Source organism: Melopsittacus undulatus, chromosome 11 (assembly GCF_012275295.1).
Source record: "Melopsittacus undulatus isolate bMelUnd1 chromosome 11, bMelUnd1.mat.Z, whole genome shotgun sequence".
Classification (NCBI taxonomy): domain Eukaryota; kingdom Metazoa; phylum Chordata; class Aves; order Psittaciformes; family Psittaculidae; genus Melopsittacus; species Melopsittacus undulatus.
This window is the reverse complement of record NC_047537.1, coordinates 16,872,519-16,894,828: the sequence shown is the minus strand read 5'-3', so window position 1 is coordinate 16,894,828 and position 22,310 is coordinate 16,872,519. Positions and strand designations below refer to the sequence as shown.

At 41.2% G+C, this 22,310-nt stretch overlaps 1 protein-coding gene across 1 annotated transcript in view; it reads right to left on the bottom strand.

Moving 5' to 3' along the window:
- The window catches only part of B3GNTL1 (UDP-GlcNAc:betaGal beta-1,3-N-acetylglucosaminyltransferase like 1), a 118,409-nt gene extending 109,866 nt beyond the window's left edge, over positions 1-8,543 (bottom strand). Inside the window, exons 1-3 of the mRNA XM_034067412.1 lie at positions 8,441-8,543; positions 4,728-4,844; positions 4,500-4,599 (exon numbers count right to left, since the gene is read on the bottom strand). Of these exons, the coding sequence (XP_033923303.1) occupies positions 4,500-4,599; positions 4,728-4,844; positions 8,441-8,521 (298 nt within the window). The 5' untranslated portion in view covers positions 8,522-8,543. The remainder of the gene's footprint in view (positions 1-4,499; positions 4,600-4,727; positions 4,845-8,440) is intronic.
- Between the last annotated feature and the right edge of the window lie 13,767 nt (positions 8,544-22,310).

Here is a 22,310-nt window from a genome sequence, read left to right as displayed (position 1 = left end):
GTATATACATTCATCTCTTCAGTTCTAACAAATAATAACAAATCTTAAGACAGAAAAGGAAGAACAAGAGCTTGCTAAACAACCTGTTCTACCCATCAGGGAAGTTCTGTTCTGTTCCGTTCCACTATGCTAGTTAAATATAAAGTATGTAAATGCAAAAAACTTCCTGTGCCTTTAGTGTAATGGCACAGGTAATGCAGAGGGGAACCAAAGCAGAAGAATACATAACCAATGAGCACAAACCTGGCTTATTTAATACTACATATTATACCATCTGTCAAAGACACTTAATTACAGATGCAGACAAATGTCAACACTGGTAACCAGGGTCTTTTTGTTTTGACCCCCGACACTTGTTGAATCTTTTACCAAGCCACTTCAGGAAGTTGAACTGAAAGAAAACTTTTTGTCAGCTTAATTTCTGAAGCTGGTGACATCACTGGCAGGTCAAACTAATGACAGGGGAGAACTAAAGAAGGGGGGGGGGGGCAGAGCAGCAATACACAGCTGAGGGTAAGGATGGGACTGCAGCAGCCATCAAGAAGATGTATTTCAGTGTTAAACTGAGTTCATCTGCAAGGTTGCTTTATCTGGGAATATTTCTGCATGTAGACAAGGTTTACCCAAGAACATGCTGGTCTTCGAATTCTCCCAGGCAGCATTACAAGAAAAGACCACATATATCCAGAGTTATTCTGAAAAGTGCTATATGAATTCCACTTGGTCATAATATGCAACATTAGGCTTCATTTAAAGTATTTATGGAACCCGGTCAAGGGAATACAGCAAAAGATTGCCCTGACATGCAAACCAAATGAGGTGAAGATATGCAATACTGTAGGGTTTTTATTCTTTAATGGAAAAACTGGAATCATAAAGCCAGAAAATCTCACCATGAAGTGAAGCAGGATAATTTTAAATCATACTGTCCCTAAAGTTCCTGCTTTTGCATTTGAAAAAAGCAGAATTCTGTAATTCTCCAATCTTTTTATGAGATACAGATTTAAGTTTACTCAGGAAACAAATTTAAGCGGGCTCAAAGGTTCACTTAGTTTTAATGCACATGTTCCTTGGCTATTTTGCTGAGTTGTCCAAGTACAGAAAAAGCCTTATGACTCCATTTCTTACTGCCTCAAAGGAACATTATGTCAACTACCAACAGAACACTACAAATGAAAGCTCCTCCTCATAATTGTGCTATTCTTTTTGTACCTATTTTGAGTATTTGAATCCTTACCTTAACTTTGTATAATCATGGATTTCTCAGGCTTACTATCTTACAGTATATTACCTTTTCAGACACATATGAATATCTAATCTCACATATACAGTTACTCTCTTTCACTTTCCGATTGGCAGTAAAAAAGCAGCTGGCAAAGTCAGTAGCTACCACAACAGCAGAGCTGAAACCTGGCATGAGCAGTTTTAGTGAGAAACAACTGATGAAAGTGAGCAGGTCTGGACACGCCAAACAAGCAAAACCCCAACACCATGGAGGTCCCTACAAAAGCAAGAGGTAGAAGAACAGAACAGAGCTAAATATGCCCAACATCAATGAAATCACTACTCTCACACATCATTACCAGCTGTAAAGCAGCTTGTACTTGTATTTCAATGCTGTCATTAGTATACCCCAATATTTCAACAACCTTCAGCAGAAAATAATGAAGAACTAGGAATCAGCAGGAAAAAAGAGAAGGCAGCTAAAGGCAACTACAAGATGACAATTATATTACTTAATGAATGTTCTGAAATATTTCAGATCTCTTTTTAAAATAAACCACTTTACATAAAATACTGAAATCTTTATGATTTGTTATGAAAAAAAGTTGGAATATATTTCTTTCTAACATTGAGGCAGAAATCATCCTGAAGCTTTTACTATATCAGCCATTTTTTTTAAGGGGGAGAGAAGAAAACACACATATTTTAAAAGTTATTAGCAAGGGAGATGTAACTCCCCATGGAAGAAACTAGATATTAAAACTGGTTTCAGCACAACAAATCCTATGCTTGGCATGAGGAAAAAAATTTCCTTCATATTACTTTGCTGAACAAAATGCAACGTTTGTGCCAGGTCTCTGAGTTTTGTAAGGCCTGCTTACTTGGTGAAAAGAGCCTGTTACCATGGTTACAGCCGTAAAAACTTAAGCCTCAGTGAGATATTAACATTCCTCACTCTTGGAAAGAAAAAGGTTTCCTTTTTTTAGGCAAGTGACCCTTTCTTTTTTTCTAGGTTCCCCCCCTTTCTTTTACATGCTAGAAAAGAATCAGAAATAAATCCTAATCTTGTGTAAATAGTTGAAGATGTGAAGCCTGACTAGTACATTGTTTCTGTACTAAAGCATCTTCTTTTAAAGGAAAGACTCCTTACAGTTGTAACTAGTCCTTAACATAATAAAAGTAAATCACTGAAAGCAAACAAATACTATGGATTTCAAGTAACCTGCTCCTAAGATGTAACAACCGTGAAGAAAAGATGTCCTCATTTTAATGGTGACCTGAGAGTGACTTCCACATGAATAAGCTTGGGTTTGTTGTTTTTTTTTTGTTTTATTTTGGTTTTTTTACAAGAACTCTGCATTTCATGCTATTATTTAAAACAATGCCCACAGCTGCATCCTCCCCTCCCCCCCCCCCCCAATTTATTAAACATTTGTTCAGGTTTCAGCTATCCCAACACTAACAAATGCAAGTTAAAACCAAAAATAACCTGATATATTCCTAATGGCACAATATGCTCCTTATAGTTCACAACTCAGTTTTAGGTTCAGCTTCCTAAAGTGCAAAGGTGAACTGACTTCAGAATTCTAGCATGAATTACTGCCAAAATGTTGCACTTACATGTTCTTGCAAACTAAAAACCAGTTTATATACAATTGCATCCTACCTAGCTTCTAGATTGTCAACTACTAAGAGTTGTACAATCTTGTAAGAGACTGATCATCCAATAGCTGGAGAGGGGGTGCAAGAAGATAGATATATTTCCAGAAATACAAGGAATTCTTGACGTTGCTTAACTCCAGCTTTATCTGTTGTCCAAAAGAGAAAAATTCCCTCTACTAACCTTGTCTGTCTTTTGTCATCAGCAGCTCAATAATGCTAATATTGCAAGTTACACTGTCAAAACAACACCAGTTCATGCTAGAAATATTAAAATACTACAAATATTTATAGTAACAGTTATGCTGTATTAGTTCAGTATTGCTAGGTCTGACAACTATTTAAAAACCAGATTTAAATAAGTCTATAGTCAAAAGAAATGACAGTAAATAAAGCCAGGGGCCTGTACCAAGGTGCAGATTAATTTAGTGCACAAATACCAATTTTTCTACATGTTTCAACATCGGATGAAAATTAAACCTTCTGAAAAAGAACTGGGCTTTTTCGTAAAAAGATCATTTTGGGCTAGCTGTAATAATCCTGGGTTTCTTTCTGTTACAAAAGGGGTATTTTGTTAAAAAAAAAAAAAAAACAAACAAAAAACAAAACAGAAACTGACCAGACTTTGCATTACAGTGTTTCCAAAGTGTGCCTTTTAAGTGAAGTAACTGGAAAGACACACATTTGGAACCAATTTTCTATCAATTCCTACCTGTCTACTCCCACAGTAATTCAGAATGATTAGATATACAACTCCTATACACAATGTGTACACCCTGTTCTGCTTGGTTTGTCCTGCTGTTCTCCTCTGGAACACAGACGTGATCTTCCAACTTCAGTGCCATTTAACACTAGGTTCGTCAAAGAGCAGTATGTTTTATTTCTATTTTACAGTTAAGCAAGCTTATCTGCTAAAAAAACCCCAAACCTTAACATAACCAAAACAAGCAAAAGAAGAACTCCTAGAGAGATTTGTTTGTTATCTCCTCCAGGGGGTAAATGTAATTCATATTAGCATGTAAATTGACAGGGAATCACATCATACACCTTTTCTGTAGCTCACTAAACATACTGGTTTAGCTCTTTGTCTAAATAGGTAGGAGTTTAGTGAGAGCTTTTAGCTTACATCAAACCTTTTCTGAAACCTCTGTTTTGATCTGATCATCAGAAGAGATAGTAAAAATGTGTTTTGTTCTAGTTCAGTGTCTATTCTGCATTTATTTTTTTAATCTTTCTGTAAGAAATTTTAGGTTTCTATTTTCTTAAACCCCATCTCCTGAAGATGACTCAGATCTCAGAAAGCCAAAGTAAAACTGTAAGTGTTAACACCACTGTGTATACTACAACTAAACAAAATTCTTTTGCAGAGTAGCACATGAGTGTTAAGCCAAGTTCTTCTTTCCTGGACATATAAACAGATCCTGCAGAACCAAAACCAACAGGGCCAAATTCTAATCTGGAATGAGGTTTTGAACAGAGAGCTCTGGAACACACTGTGGGTTGTTTTTTTAACATTGCAATGCAAGTGGCTACAAAGACACTTTTCAAACTGAAAAATACAAGATGCCTGGGATAAGAAGCTGATCCTCCAAAAATATCACTATTAAGCTACGTACCGCCTCGAGGTTCAGATGAATCATTGCTACCAACAATTACTGGAACACCAGCATCTTCCAACTTCATCTTCCATTTTTCAATTATTTCAGCTGAACCATCCTAGAAAAATGATGACATAGACTGCAGCTATTTTAAGTGTATTGTGAACCAAACACAGTCCAAACCAAAGATTCCTGTCAGAGACAGTATTTACTTGGGCAATATCTTAGATAAGGTCAGAAACATACCTCACTGGCATCATTAAAAACTGACAGCTCCATGGTTTCTTTAAAATCTTGTTCCCAAACTGACTTCAAGCATTCATCTAACCAGCATTCACTATTGTGAACAGGCACAATGACAGACTACAAGAAAAGAAACAAAAATTTCAGTGTATGTCAGTAAGCACTATTTTTGTTTACTTACAGCATAAGAATATTCATTAAAAAGGGGAAGTGACAGATCTTTCTGAAACTAACTTTCACAAAAAATGCATTTAAAAATAAAAAGTAGGCAAAGATACTTTCTTTTAATTCTATATATATGATTGACCTTTTTCTCTATCAAGCTATCTTTTTCTTTTTTTGAGCTCTAAAATGGCTGTTGGTAGATCTCCAAGGAAATAAAAGAGACTACTGAAGCAAAAAACACTAACAAAACATCTGTAACACCACACTAACCTATTCCTAGTATTCCTGTATTTCTTAGGACACTTTAAGCTCACTACTTAATAGGAGATGCTCATATATGCAGCCTGTACCCTTGGGCTCTAACCATGTTTTTAAAAACGATTCTATTTAAAACTGCTATTAAGCACATTAGAAGATGCTGTTTGCCATACTTCCATAGTCTACAATTTCAACTTCAGGCTTTCCTGTTACAGCCTCTACTGGTTCAGCCACACACATGCAAAGCATGAAAACCTATCTGAAGTATTTTAAAACTGGTTAGAAACCAGAGATGAGGGATTTTTCTGTTCAGTTACTGACCAGTGCTCTAATCAGCTCCCCCAAAAGCCAACAACTGCCCCCAAATTCTTTCAGTATCTCAAAAATAAACATACTGGCTATGTTTGTAAAGGGAAAGGCCAAACCCGTACCTGCTAAGATCTCTTCTAGATGGGAAACTTAAGGCAAAGAACCCAAGTAACTTGTAAAAAGTCTTACTGGGCATTTTAAGAAGTTCCTAGATATAGAACTTCATCTCATCATGTGATACAACCATAGGCACGCAAGTTGAAGAAACAGGATTAGTTCCGACTGTATGTGAGAATCTTAAAAAAAATGTTAGAAGAATACTGAAATTTAATTAATCAAGATTTAGTGACATGTGAGTACACGTACACTGTGCAAACAAAGGCAAACCATACATGAGCAGGCAGATTTTGTGGACACTCAGGAGCATGCTTTTGTTTTTCTACAGCAGTATGATGTATGGGACAATGACTCACAAAGAAGAAACTTGAGAACATTCCATAGCAAAATTAAAATTATCATTGCCTAAAATGAATGAACATCCTGATTTTCAGCAGGATGCCGCAGGAGGCCAAAGGGGCATTTAAAAGAAGTAAAAGGTAACCTGTCTAAAATTTTAAGCAAAACAGGTCTTTGACTTCTGTTTTGGAGAGATAAATAAGTAGAAGAAGGAGAAATAAAAATATGAAATTGATTACCAAATAATTCCAACATGCAGATAAAAAAAAATTCAGAACTTTGAGACTAAAAGAACAAGCAAAAATATGAGATTCTAAACCAATATATTCCACTGACTCTGCATTTTAATATCCTTTAGGTCTTTGTTGAAAATACAACTCTATACATTTATACTAATTAATCTAACATATTCATTCAGAAAGAAAAGGGTTCCCCAAGTCTTCCAGTGACAATATAAACTAGCCACATTTTCACATCCAGAAAAAGTAATTATTTGCTTATTTGTTTTTTAATTAACTCTGTAAAACTGTAACTATTCAATCACAAATCAGCTCGATATTATCTTGAAAACTACAGAACTGGAACTTCTTTGGTTTATTTCCCCATAATGAGCTCCTGGTTTAAGTCAGGACAGCAGGGCAAAACACCACAATAATGTTTGGACCTCAGTCTAGTTTGAACTGAAAACAAAACTTTAATGGTAGCACATATAAAATCACCCACAAATACCTCATGGCACTAAGGTACTGAGAACTTAGCATAAAAACCCATAATAGATTAGCATGAAACCTAAAATTTGCAGCTGGTACTTGTCCTGAACTAGGCATTCATAAGCTGGCCTTGATCATCAGGTGACTGTATCAGAACACTTCAGCCTCCTTGGTTCATTTAACGAGGCAAAAGCATGAACCAGGGCATTGTTGCACTTACGGATTCATCTCAAAAAACCCTCAATGTGCTGGCAATAAACTCAAGAGACAGTCTCTACTTCTGTCCCAAAACATGATCAACTAAAGCTGACAAACATCTTCAGGGCCAGAATCACCAGCCTTGCTAAGGCAATCTCTAAAAGCAGGTATAAAGGAGACCTGGCATACCATTTCCCCAATGGCTGAAGTAATTTTGCTGCAATTTTTGCCAACTATCACTTCCAGGTCTCTGCACAGATTATTATTCTAGTTCTCTTTGCAGCAGCCTTTCATATATTTGAAAACTGGTACTATAATAGTGAACTACAAAAATATGCAGAAAGCTCCTTCAAAGTAACTTTTGAGTGAACACAGGGACACAAATTGCAAACAACTAATGTATTTTGTCACTGGAATATCAACTGAGTCAGAATTGTCCTTTTACTAGCAGAGAACAATTCATAGTGGGATCCAACAGAGGAACATCCTCATGGCCTGTAAGCCAAGCCCAACAGTTAATACACAGAACCATGATTTGGTTTTGAGCATTGTGACACTGCCTGGTTCTCCCTGAACTTCTGATATTCTAGAGTGAGACCTGAAGCAATTTGGGATCTTTTTAGTAACGTTGTTTTGCCATCACTTAGCTGAAGATGACGATTCCTGGCTTTGCTGCAAAATGGATTTTGATATATGGCAAAGATGGCAGCCCGTGAAATGGCTTAAAGGCAGATCAACCCCTTTCCTTCTACAAATGTATTCACCAAGAAAACCCCGCTCTTCCTCCCTCAGCTAGGCCACTGAAAACCAATACACCAACCACAACATAGAAGTAGAAAAAAGTGAGGTTTTAAAAACCAGTGTCAGAAACCATGGCCTTGAACGTTTTGAGTCCAAGAACTCTCTTGTTGCTGGCATTACCACCAGCATCCTTCACTAACATGAACAACTCTTACTTTCACTTTCCATAAATTTCAGGTCTAACAGACACCCACTTCCACATCCGAGTGTGGAAAACCTGTTTTAAAAATCACTTTCACACTGCTTAAGATGTCAGATTAGTCAGAAACCGTTAGTTTTAAACGGAGTTTTCATATGAGTCGTTATTCCAAACCATTTAGAAACTCTTGGCTGCTGGCAGAAGCACACTAGTTCTGCCACATCTCCTATGTGGGGTACTTTAAACAAACCCAGGGAGACTTTCCAGGCCACAAACTTTGACCTGCCTTTAGAATGTGAGACTCTGTGAAGTTGTCCATCATTATTACTTGCCTATTGATCTGTATGGCTTTGCTTTGCAGATGGCTGGCTCACTAAACAGAAATCACTGCCAAACCACAACAGTTGCATGTGTATAAATGTGGAAGAATAATAATAATTAAGAAAAACCCCAAATATTGTTACAGGGAGCAATAACGCCGGCCCGTCACTGTGCAAGGCCAGGCAGCACATAGCCGAGGCTGAGCCACGAACCCCACTGCTGTCCTGCTCCGAGCAGCCGCTACACCCACACCTCCACGGCGAGCACCGTGGGGAGCCGGGCTCAGCTCTTTATTGCTCCTCAGCCCCGTGCTGCCCGCCCGGCTCCCCTCAGCCCCAGCCCGCCCGCCTGACACGTACCACCTGGACGGCGCAGCCTCGGCCCGCCGGCGGCCGGGGGGGCACGGGGCGGCAGGCCCCGGCTCTGCCCGCCTCCGCCATGACAGCCTCCGCCCCTCCCTCCGGAGCGGCCTGGAAAAGCCCGAGCTCCAGGCCAGGGTGGGAGCGGGTGCTCGCGGGGTGCCGCAGGTCTGCCCCCCGCCCCGCCCGGCTTTCCTCCCAAGGAACCGGCCCCTCCGCAGCCGCTCCTCGGGGCCGCGCAGCCGCCGCCGCCTCCTCGTCCCCTCAGGCCTTTCCCTCAGCGCGCTCCGGAGGAACAGCGATGGCTCCGGAGGCCGGAAGCTGCTCTGGGAGACGGTCGCGGACGGCGGCGAGCAGCGAGGCGCTTGGGGGAGCCTGGGCCGCTCAACCAGGAGCGATTTAAAGCTTTAAAGGTGCGCGGTGTCAGCCCCGGCCTGGCTCCGGGTGTGCTGGTCGGGCCGCAGGCGGCTGAAGGTCTTCTCTGTGGAGGCAGCAATTAGTTAAATAAGTGGTGCCTGCGGTTTCGCACCCGTTCTCTAATCGCAGTGTTTGACGTGCATCTCTCCAGTTAGCACTGGGCTGGTCAGTGCAACCAGGGCCTTTTCCAATGAAAACGAGGAAATACTTCTTGGCTGCAATGATCATAGAATAGTTAGGGTTGGAAAGGACCTTAAGATCATCCAGTTCCAACTCCCCTGCCATGGGCAGAGACACCTCACACTAAACCATATCACCCAAGGCTTCATCCATTTTCGATCATTTACTTGTGCAGCCACTTACGGCCCCTGGAAGCAGTCACAGCTAAAAGGTTCAGCAAGAGCAGCCCCTATACAACAACCTGTTTTAAACTTCGCACAAAGCGATCCTTGTTGAGCAAAATCCAGAGATTATCCCTTGTGTATCTGAAGAGCGTTCAACAGCTAGACAATGCAAGCAGCAAACAGAGCAAAGTTATCTTAAAATGTTCTTTGGCACACCAGTCGCAGAGCTGAGGAGGTGAGGACAACAGCCAAGCAGTAATTCACCCTCGGAATCTATTTCAGGTTATCAACACAGCTTCTCTCCATCCAGCCTCAGTTTAATCTCTCTGTGAACAGCGCTGCTGAATACGATCATTGCTGTCTCTGGTGACGAAGGCTGAGAGCACTTCGATGCTGCCTGCATGCCTTGCTTTATCTAAGAAAGTGTAGCAGGGTATTGCTTTACTCGTGCTGAACCAAACAAAAGTCCCAGTCAGGGACCAGTGCCTCATTATGCGAAGCAGTCTACAAAATGCAGAGCAAACCCCGTATTTCCTTCCCAGAGGAGAACACAGAACAGACAGAAACCACCAGCAATGTTGTATTCTGCAGCTGACCACAGAGGGTAATTAAATACAAACATCTACTTAAAACGTGGTTCTCATTTGGGGGGATTTTGGACAGACTTTTAAAGGCCCACAGGCATGCAGAAACTATTCAGGGGGATTTTCAGTGCAACCTAGGCATCTAGCTTCCATTGTGAGAGTCATTACCTACTGGATTTTGAAAACCTAGCAGGCATTTCTGTGTTCTTGGGCAATTAAATAGTTTTCAAAATATAGTCCATTGTTTCAGTGCCTGTTCCTCTTTCATGTGGGTCAGAATGGAAAGAGATTTAATGCTGCCGCGACAGACTCACTCAGAAACAAGCAAAAATGGTTTGATCCTAGTTGTAGTTCCAGTTGCTCTGTTTCAAGGATTTGTCAGAGTGGTGAGGAACAGCACAGAAAGTTCTCGCAGCTAAAACCATTACAGAGTCTAAGACTTTTCTCATCATACTAGTTTTTAGCTTTTATTTCTGATAAAACAATCTCTTGAGGATCATTACTGTGAACCTAAGACCTGCAAATTCTGGAGGCTTGAGCCGTCAAGTAGAAAGTTTCCTCATCTTGGTGGAAAGACACGGTATCTAGAAGGTTGTTTTGCTTTCTACATTTAGCTGTCATTTCAAAAATGACACAGCCTAGTTATAGTATGGACAACTTAGACCTATTGACTTGCGAGGACAGATCTCAACTGATTCGCTGGGAGTTTAAAAGAAAGAGAAAAAAAGGACTCCTTGTTTAGGGTATCACTGGGGTTATTTAGGCCAAGTCGACTGGGGTTTAGTTTCTTTTTGAAAGGGTCAAACTGTAGCTGGGGGGTAAGAGAGAATCCTTACAAACAAATCAATTTGTTGGTGTTGTGGAGCATGTGGATAACTTAATTCAGCCATATCTTTGTTGGGATGACTGAGTGAGTATAGAGTTTTCTTCTAACACCTTTGTTGCTGAATTTATAAGTTTCAGTACTGAGTTATTTCCAGAACACACCATATTGAAAGGATCATTCAAAGAGTAGGTAAAATATTCAGTTTACAGCTAGTTTTGAAACCACTTCTATTCAAAGAATGCTTTAAGTTTCCAAAAATGGTCAGTTATGTTCATAAAATATCATTCTTAAGTGGCAAGAGGGGTGCAATATTTCTTACTATAGTACTAAAGGGCAGAATGGGATTTGAGAAGCTCATCTAGCAGTCGTGCTGTCCTGAGACAAGATCAACTTTGTCATTCCTGACAAATAACTCCTAGCCTATTCACAAAGGCCTTCCTCCAACAATGGAGGTTTCAGAACATCCCCACAATTTATTGCAGCCCTCACTATCTTTACCCTTAGAATGAATTTCTTATTATCTAGATGAGGGGTAATGGGTACCAGTTACTGCTGGGGAGATTCTGACTGGACCCAAGAAGATAAACTTTCACAATTAGAATAATCAGCCATTGTAGTTATCTCCCCAGGGGGGTGGTGACTCCCCAGCACAGGATGGCTGGGCATGGTGCTGGGACATCTAGTCTGGGTCATGCTTTACCTAGAAGGGATGCACCAGATCTTTTTACCCTAGCAAAAACATCCAGACACCTACCATTGCCTCAGTTTTGAGCCTATTGCATGACTTTCCTGTTACACAGAACCTCCTTGCTTTCTCTCTCTCCACAGACTAAAGTCTTCAGTTCCCCAGTTTAGGTAGTGTTAGTCGTTTGAATATTTTCCCTTGGGCAAAAGTTAGCCTCCTTTCCTCCTATCTCAGCTGATTCAGCAAGTTGACCACATTTTAGGCCAGATGTGAAAAGTTTTGCTGGGCAATTAAAACCAACCAAACCAACAACAAACCCCACAACCCCCCCAGCATTCTATCCTGCTTTTTTGCAGGCCTAACAAAGAAATACCTATTTCATAATCAGACATAGAGTCAATACAAATGAGAAGGCAACTAACCTGCCAAAGACCAGAATCTCTTATACAGGACACAGCCCAGCATCCCCTGAGCCTGTACCTTTGCCCTGAATGGCTCCCTCAGCCCCCTCTTTCAGAGGTGCTCTCACAACCCTCTCCCCAGTGGGTTATCCCTGCAGCTGTGTGCCTTCCCTCTCAGCTGCTTTCTTGCTAATGCCTATGTTAACTCATTCTTTGCCTGAGAGAGCTTGCAAACTCCATCCCAAATATGTTATTCCTTATCCACCCTCCACCCTGCCACAGCCACTATTTACGTATTGCCAAGTTGTTGTCACATTTCCCTTCCATCCTGCTCTCTTGTTAAGGTTATGCACATCTGATTCTTTCAGCCCTTCCTCACTGGTTGTGCTTTAGACCTCTATTCATTCTCATCTGGACTCTCTCTGGGTGCTTTGCATCTCCACTGGAGGATGAGACCCAGCACCAGACCTGGGGTTCCCGCTGGGGTTGGACCAGTGCTGGACAGAGCAGGATTACTTCGCATGTCTTACAGGCCCTACTCCTGTTTGCACAGCTTAGTGCAGTGTTTGCCTTTTTCACAATGGCTTGACACTGTTGACTTCTAATCAGCTTGTGATCTATTATATCCCCTAGATCTTTTTCTGCATGAGGGAAACAGTATTTTAGCAGTTTTATTCCAGTCAGCCACATGAGAAGAAAATGACTGAAGTAGTGTGAGTGAGATTATCTGCTTTGTGTTTCAATACCAGAATTGTTTACTGGTTTCCAATTAGTTACATGTGTACACCCTGTTAAGGGAGTTGCACAAGTGCTTCTAATGCCTTCCTTTGGCCTTCAGAGCCTTTATTACTCGTGGAGACTAGTACCTAGGAGTTATTTGGGCCAATTTCCCTGTGTACTCAAGACTTCAAATGCTCCACTGAAATTACAGGGCTGATTGCTCTGAAAAAGCCTCTTATAATTTAAAGATATTGAGGTTGAATAATCTCATTGAAAAATGCTGTTGCTTTTTTGAGGAGTGTTGTGTGAAACATTTGTCTCTTCAAAACACTAGCTGTCGTTACAAAGGATGTTGCTGTTGCTTGGGTTTTTGTTGTTAAATGAGTCAATCTGAAGAAGCCTGTGGTTGTTTTTATGAGTTGGCAGATGTCACAAATATTTTGTTAACAGGAGAGCTGGACTTCAGTACCTTTGTGGGTAAACTAGAAAGATGTCATTCATTTCAGTACCAGTCCACACCTCCAAACATACACTCTTCTTGACCACCACCAGTCATCCCTCTCCCCATGCACCTTCATCTCATGTCTTCTCATCACCCTGCTGAGCCACACTGCAGTTTTGTGCAGGTCCTCTGTTCTGCTCGAGCCATCCTCTTAGCTGCTCTAGTTCAGGCTACTGAGTATACCCTTATGTTTAGTGTGGCCTTGGGGCAATAAGGCTGCAGGAGATAAAGTAGTGGCAAGGGAGAGGCATGGTTCTTCCACAGAGCTAGAGATCATCAGTGCAGGTTTTTCTTTACCTAGGGCTCCAATAATTGAACAACCTTTATGCAAAGTTACATTTTCATTTGGCAATCTATTCATAAAGGAATGCTTCTATATAATGTGTGTATATTTAGAATGCAATAAAAGAAGCATCTGAAGTCTGCTGCAGAATCCAGTGATAGGCAATAACCACCTGGTTAATACAGCTTAGTTTTGTTATTAAGTAACCAATCTGAAACCTAGGAAAGTCATAATGGTATTTTCCTTACTTACCCGAAAAGCTTTATAGGTAAGTTATTTGGTGGGGGAAAAATGTTATTTACAAAAGATAGTAAGATTCAGATAACAGAAATAGATAAAAGCTAGCCTTGAAATCCCATTTTCCTAATCTTGACAAGTTCCTGTGTGCCACAAGTGATAACCCTTGAGAATCAAAGCTTTTACTTGAAGAATAAACCTCTAGAAAGTTCAGTTTAACTTACTTGTTTTGCAAAACCATGCCTCTGTTTGATCTTCTTGATGACTGACGTGTTAAATACTTATGAAATGAATTTTTGCTCGAGAGCTGAGGAAAGTAGGTGCAATTGTGCATTTCCCAACGATTCATTGGTAAATTCATACTGTCCACAGTCAGAATTCTGTTGAACTTCAGTACCTTTGGGAGCTTAAACTTCTTTGTATATAAGCACAGGAAGCATCTGACATTTTAAGATGGGAAAGTGCTTAAAGAAATAAATCATATAGCTACAAAGGAATGTATATATAACAGGAACTGGAATGTGTATAATACACTGAGAACCACAAGACGATGTATTGGATGCACATCTTTATATGACATACAGACAGGAAGGGAAATGAGTAACATTTTGAATTATGAATTAGCCAAAGGCCTCTATAGAAAAGATTACAAGAATTGGATAGCTCTAGAGAATACAGCAGCATTTACTTAATACATCTTCATTGAAAACAGAATTCAATAGGCTCTTTAAATCCCTATACTACCCTATAAATAACACATTATTATATCATATCTTATTCTATCTTTTAATATAATTCTTAAAATACTAATCTACTATGGAAAGTGCATCTTAAAGTGCAGTTTATTATGAATGATTCCATTTCAGTGTTGTTTAATTTTCAAGCAAATACTGTTTTCCTGTCTACTGTAAATGCCAATTCTTCAGACTCACTCTGGGTTATGAAATTCAAAGTTCTTTCTGGTTCACGCATCTTCAGTAAAACTGCTTTACAGCTTCATTGAAGTTACTAATAATACTGCTGATAGTACAAAGGTTGGATAGTGAGCAACTTAATCCCTTTCAGCTGTATTGGCTGTGTTGTAAAAGAGTAGTCAAGATGTAATTCTTGACAGAAAATTGACCAGATGTGAGCAGAACAGAGACAGGAAAATCTTCTCTTTCATTGGAAAGCTGTTACTCCAGTTTTATGTACTTTCTTTGCTGAATGTAACCCTTCTCAAGGCCAGGAAGGCCTTTGAACAGCCTGACAAATAAGCTGCTAACCTGGGGACCTCCTGCTCTACAAGGAGACATGCCAACAAGCTGTGCAAGTGATATCTGTGATGGCTTGTTACTGTCTTATCCAGTGGTGCATGTGGGTCCTGCGTTGTGGGAGGGACAGACATTGCCCCTATGTGAGATCTTCTGTCAAGTCAAGACTCGTGTTGGATGAAGGAGGTGTGGGATGCTGCAGGGAGCAGCTCTCAGGGCTGCACAGCATCGCTGCACTTCTCTGGCTTCAGGGAAGCTGAGGAGAAGCTGTAGCCCCAAGCAGCACTGGGATGATGGGGGCTGCCAGCACTGGGGCACAGGAGGGGTAAAGGAAAGGAGGGTCTGCAGCCTTGCAGACCTCAGCAAATCTGTCTGTGTGATAATCCTTCCAAAGGACATGATCAATTCACAGTAATTCTGAGTGAATAAGCTAACAATTGTGTCAAAGTTATTTTTAAGGTAGGGTTAAGATATCTTCTCTGACATTACAGATAGAATTTGGCTATCAAAACAGTTTGAGGAGGAGGTTTAGGGAGACTGTGTTGTGCTAGCAGGATATAAGGGATGACAGTAAATTATTCCATTGTGTGGAGGCTCCCTGGTAACATCATCCCAATGCCATTAGAGCCTGCAATAAACCACCATACACAAAAGACTCTACTTCTCCCTCCCTGTGACAAAATGCTTACTCGTCTGCTTCTGCTGAATACTCTTATTCTTTCCATAACCAACCCAACTACTTAACTTCTATCTAAACTTTCCCTTCCCAAATTAGATACTTCTTTTTTTTTTCTGAACTGCAAGAGAGAGTGAGCTTTAATTTCACGATCTGGAAGCCAAGATCCTCATTTTGACTTCAAGTGAAATCAACTAAAAATAGCATTTTGCTAGCTTTGCTTCTTGTGCTACATCCAATTCTCTGCCTGTTGGGGCAGAATTCAAGGGTATATAAGTGTTCAACTCCATTGATAGCATTGACCTAGAAGCAGATCCTGCAGGTTTTTAAATACTGGTGTATCTGTAAATGCATATGAGAAGTTTAATTTTGTTTTAAAACCTCCAACTGTATGAAGTTGTATTCTTTAGTGCTCTCATCTTGGATTCTCAGATTATTTAGGCACCGAAAAATCCATGTGCCAGTTGTGGTTATTATGCATGTAAACTTGAACTTTGACATTTCATACTGTTGCAGAACATTGGTATGTGCATTCCTTTATCTTCCCACCATCCCTGCAGTTGCTCTTCATTATTGTCAGTGCTTATTAGTTAGAAAACTACATTCCAGTTTGTTTGGGCCAATTAAGCGGTTGGAGAGAGCAGCTCTTGTAGGATTCCCACTAGCTGTGTATCACCAGCCATCATCTACTGATGCATTAAACAGACCTGAGCTCTGCTGTGCTCTTAAAGTAGCAAATCCTTGTTTCTCAGTTGACCAAGTTGCAAAAAAATCTTCAGACCTCTGGGGGTTTCAGTCTATTATAACAATTAAAGGGGAAAAGGCATTCTAAGTAAGAGCTGTTGTATGAATGATTGTCATAATTACTTTATATCAGTTGTGTTTAGGATGCTGTCTTCCTAAATGCCAGGGAAGAAGAATACCAGCAGAGGAAACAGTCCTTGTGCTGCTTCAATATTGTGACTTGCAGCCTGTCTGAAAGCATAACAAAGACTTGATTGTGCAAGTGCCCAGCTGATCCAACAAGCAATGAATAAGTGAGCAATGGTCAACAGTGAAGGAGTGGATATCACAGAGGGCAATTCAGAAAAGTTATAGTGCTGTGAAGTGAGGGAGGTGTAAAATGAAATAGAACTAGAAATACAAAGATAATCAACTAGTTGAGTTAGTTTGAAATGGTCCATCATGTTTGATAAAGTAGAAAAAAGTCATATACCTCCCTTACTTTCGAAGCCCTACACTTATCTTTTTACCCTTGAATGGATTTGCTTGGCCTTTCAGCCAGAATCCTGTTGGAGAATGCAGGAGATACATAGACATATGTATTACTAAGATGGCAAAGGTCAGATTTGATACATACTGCTTCAAGGACTTATCCCAAAAGCATTGAAAGAAAGAGAGTTTGGGTGACCACAGCATCTTCTAAAAATATTAACATTTATTCTGGCTGCATGGTATTTCCAAGTAAAAATACTTATGAATTTGCTATTAATTTCTTGACAGGTTTTGTTAGATTTCATGGCTTGTCACTGTCCCTGGGACATTTCAAATGAAGATCTTGCAGCTTCTATAAGGCCTGTCAGCATACCTTCAAGCTTTCATGTTGTTTGGCCTTTGCCACTGTTCTCACAAACTGGCAGAGCACCATAAATTTGTGTCAGTTGATTTTCAGAGCTCCTCACCAACTAAATTCAGCATCATAATACAGAGAAACGTCTTCCAGAAGGTCATGCAAGGAACTGAGTGGAGACTTTGACATAGAACCTCACTTGTCTTCTTAGACCTTTATCAGTGGAGAGTTTCTGTGCTCAGATTTGTTGGCACCTAAATGAGAGTGTAATCTGACCTAATAAAGCCAAAATATGCTTTGAACAAAAGTTAAAAGCCATCAGAACCTCGTTCAGCAGATGTATTGTTTGTCATCTGGAAACTTTGCAAAATAGAAAGTTTGTCATCTGAGCTGCAGGTCTCTTTGGAGGAGTTTTCTTGCTGCTGAGCTGGGTGGTGCTAAAAGGGATGCAGGGCCCTTTAGCCCTTCCTCTGCATACATCTGCCCTGCAAATACTGCCACAAAACAGCACAAAAAGCCCTGCTTCATGGAGCAGCACAGATCTCATTCCATTATCTGATCCATTGTTTTTCTTTAAGCGAATATGTAATAATGTAATTCCTGATCTGCTTTAATAAGAATTAATGCTGTTTCTCCCAGAATGTCACTGATAGGAGAGCTGTGCAGGCAGATTGAGTATGGACAGGGAGCTCTGTTTTGTCTCTGTTAATGCTGCATTATTTGCTAAGACATCACTTATTTAGTGAGTGATTTTGTTCAGGAAAAAGTGAAATCCATGTGCTCCTACTACCAATCAGCAAAGCTTGCTGCCCTAAAACTGCTACTGTATTGGGGGGGGGTGGGGAAGTTTGTCGTATAAAAACTACCCCATGGACTAAATATGGCTCACAGGAGCTTGCTCTAAAGTCATCCCTGTCGTCAGATCTGAGGTGGATCTGAAAAGACCTGCTGTTGAGAATTAAGTGTGAAATTTGAAAACGATTAAGTTGAATTATTTACCCTGTTAGTTCATCATGTCGGCAAAAATATCCTCTTCCCTTCTAGTAACCTGGCAACGAATACACAGGGCACAATTATTTTTGCACAATTTGTAGGAGACTTGCATTAAAATGCATGTCGGTGGCTTTATTTCATGACAAGCAACACTGCAAATGTTTGTTTATCCTGGCAAGGGCTGGATTTGTTTAGTGTAACTTGCATTAGTTTTGTCTAAATTCTGAAGCAGAAAGGAAAATATGTTCTTGTTTTCAGATCAGTGTTACAAACACTCTCTTTAGCTTTGTTTTTATTATGAGAAGTGAATGCTAATGGGTTCGGGCCTGTGCTATCAGATTCTCCCAAGAAGTACTGGAAACTTCTGAATGGGTTTGCAGCACTACTGACTGCACAGGCTGAGGCTACAGGTTGCAGGCTGTTTGTAAGCTGGAGGAACTGGGGAAAATGAAAAACTAAGCCAGCCAAGAGGATATGCATCAAGATAAATATCAGCTTCACCAGTGGCATGAATTATGCTTTCTAAAACAGGAAATTAATGTTCATTAGATGGTGGAAATAAACAACTGGTCCTCTTAAAAGTCCTCAGATTAAATGCTGGGTTTCTGAGTGCTTTTTGGCAGACATTTGAAATACCTAGGTTATTGTGAAATGAAAAGAAAACACTAATTCTTGTGGACAAAACACAGAGGACTATCCCCAGAACAACAATACGCTGAGGCCTCTGTAGAGGTTTTTGGGTTTGACTTCAGCTTTATGCAGTCTCAGGCATGCAAGCATGAGTTAATGCCTGCAACCCAGAGGAGTCTCTAGGCTTAGTCACTAAATCCTCTGCCCAGGTACCTAGGTCCTGAGATAGGGGCTGCTGTGTGGGATGACAAATGATGAGTGTTTCTTAGCCATCTTTTGTGCTTTGTGTTACTTTGCTGATCCTCCTAATAGGCTGCTTGGGTGCAGACATTATTCCTTTCAGTGCTTTTCAGTTTGATGTGCAAGTCCTGTCTGCATGAGCTGGGTTGCTTAAAACACTTTAAGGTGTTTGGAGGCGGGTGGGAACAGCACCGGAACCATTGCTACTGATGCTCTCGCCCTTGGCTCGATGAAAACCAAGCAGTGAGATTTGGGAAAATGGGCCTTGGTATCCTAAATTATGTTTTTAGCACTATCACAGAGCATGGGTCTAATCCTTACTCCACTTTAGACTTCTTGGCCAAGATTATGACACCTCACTCAGTCTGCCTAATCTGCATGTTTTAGCTGGCTAAGGTGCTTATATTAAGAGCAGTGTAACGGGGAGTGTAGTCAGTCTCCCTCTGCAGTCAGCGTGGAGAGGCAGGCACTTGCAGAAGGTGATTCAGCTCTTACCTGGGCTGAGTTACTGGTCTTGAAAAGAGGCTTTGCTCCCCATTGCTTCTAGGGAACACCAGGGAGGAGGACATACCTGAAAGGCAGTGTTAGTCCTGTGTTTTATCCTTCTTCATATGCAGGAGATGGAAATAAAGACCATGAGGAGAAAGAGACATTTATTTGCCAGCAACTCTTTAAGTGCAGAAATGTAAAAAATAAAATATACACATTAGCCAAACTACTGATTTGCTTTAAATGTCCCAGTATTCCTGGTCAATGAATTTCACTACCTGCAGAGGTGGCATCCCTGTGTTCTGCACAGCGGGAGCCCATACGTGTAACTCGAGGCACACCTACTGGTTTGGCCACATCACAAGTCCGGGCATCTCCACCTGTTTATTTATTTATTTTAGGGTAATGTCTTATAATTAACTTGTCCAAATAATGATTATTGGGTTTTTTTTCCAGAGTTTTTCTGCTTATCTGACAATTAAACCTCAGTATTTTGAGTCTTCCATTTGTGCCTGCAGCGAGATCCATTGATTCGGGTGGGAGCTGGTTGGGATCCGAATGCAAACATCCAGAGGCGGAAGCTGGATTGCGCTTGCAGCGGGAGCTGTTTGTTCCCAGCGCTGCCTGTGTGTCCAAGGGGAGAGGGGCAGCTCTGCTCCAGCGCTCCCCGCCCCCTCTTTCAACACTTCTGCAATGCTGCCTCGCTCTTTAAAATGCAGTCCCTAAACTGACACTGTTCCATCAGCAGTACTGCTGGCCTATGGCTCTATTTCAGCGTGCAGTTAATGCTGGCTTCTTCTAGGAAGGATTTGCTTGTATTTCTTTTAATGGGTGTCATTTTCTGTTGCATTCTGAAAGCCAAAATGTTTCCACTTAAAACAGAAACAAAACCAAGAAAAGCAAGATGTGAGTAGCAGCAATTTAGGAGTAACAGCAGCTATGCTCAGATATTTGGACTGAGAGAGGTAAGCAGGAATAGGCATACGGGTGCAATTATGGGTGAATGTATTTTCATTACTAATTTTAATTTCATGAGAGCAAGTAACATGGTCTCCCCTCTACTACACACAAAGATTTCACACTGTCCATTCAGCTCTGAACCTCTCCCTGGTTTGTTACTCTGCTTACTCCCATCTGTCTGCTGGATTTACCTTACAAATTCTACTTCTTTCATATTATGCCTATGTGAATTTTCTATTGTCCTCTCTGTGGCTTATCTGAATTCTTAGACCACTCTCTTCTCCCTCCTGCTTTGCCATGCATGCTGCTTAGCTATGGCTCTGCCTTTCCACAAAATACCCTGCTTCTCCTCCTTCCCCCTCCTCCTTTAAAGTCTCGGATTTCCCTTGCTGGCAGCCGGTGAGGGGCTGCACACCATGCACTAGCCGTTGGGTCTGCTCTGTAACCACAGGACCTGATTCACCTCCTGCAAGCTGAGTAGTGTGAAAATAAATCAGCTGAGAGGGAGCTGGGTGGGAGTTGCAAAAACAGGGACACATGATGAAACCAACACATGGGCTAGGCAATGACCAGCAAGGCTCTCAAGAAGTTTGCAGTTCTCCCATATATATTCCCTTTGGAACAAGCAAGGCTGAGTGAGACCTTTCAACAGATTAGCTCTGCCACACTGTTTAAACTAGCTTTGCGTGTTCAGCTGCGATGTGCTTAACCCAAAATCCTGCATTTGAGAGTATCCTTACCGTGCCTTGGGGCCAGGCCCCAGCTTGGCAGGGGAGTTTTGTCCCTAATACATAGGATCTAAATGCAGCCATGCTTTGAAGAAAATGTAAATCCAGACCTGAGCTTGAGCCCATCTCTAATCACTGCTTGATTTTGTTTTCTCCAAAGTACCAAAGCAAATTAGCCATCTCTCCTTCAGCAGGTTCTCCTCCCGCAGCCACCTGCTCTCCGAGTCCTTTCAAATTGCCACCGTTGGTGCCTGGGTTTGTAGCTGTGACAAGCAAATATTTAAAGTGAATTTAAAAGCAAGTGTCAGAAGTGACTGTGTAGATCCTCATTTTCAGGTTGCTCCTTGAGGAAGGAAGGTGATGGAGCTTTATTGGGGTTCAAGTGTTTGAGTGTATGAAGCTGTTTCCAGAACCTGTATCTCCAGTCCTGCCACAATTAGGCCAAGTGTAGTAACTTAGTGGCTTCTATTTTCAGAGTAGTGTGAAACCTTTGCTGCAGAGGATTTATGTTTCCATTTGACATTATACAATATTTTCCTTCCAGATTTCAGTGAAGTTCTGCTCTTTCTGAATTGTAAATGTGAAAAAATTACTGTTCAGAATGTTCTCTCTTGAAAAGATGTTTGCTTTTCACAGCTCAAACAGAAAACAGCTCAGTGCATCCAAAAGCTGCCTCACCCTTTGAGCGTGTTCCCAGATCTCAGCCAAGAGCACTACTATGGAATAGCTGTGAGTAGCCGGAAGAGCATTGTGGGGATTGAGATGCAAATGAGCAAACCAAGCAGCCCCCTTCTCTGCAGAGGTTCCCTATCTCCTTCTGCCCCTCACTTTTGAACTGGGGGAGGCTTAACCTGGCCATGGCTCTGCAGCCATGAGCCCTGGCTCTGCAGCCAGCCACGCTGACTCTGCAGCCACAAACGTGGGCTTTGCTAATTGTAAGACTCATCAGCTTGGGTCAGATGAAGGAACTGCATCAGCATCATAAGGGCATGGAGGACAGGAGGGGCTTTCAAAGTCCCCATGTTGCCATTACTTTTCCGGCTCCCCCGCACTAAATGCTGCTGCCTTTTCTGAAGGGGGAGAAGGAAAGCCAGAGGCAGTGGCAACTGCAAAATAGCACATGCTGTTCTGTATCGTAAAGTTCCCAGTTTTCAGCCAGTTTCCAAAGTTCCAAAGTGTAATGTGAGCAGCTGCCTGGGCACTTGTTTGTTTTGTCAAATGCAGCAAGTTAGAATATTGCAAAGGAAATCAGATACAGTAAGTTGGGAGGCAGGCAGAAGGTCTCACATGTAAACACACCGAGGAATAAACCACTACGACATTGTCTCTGTA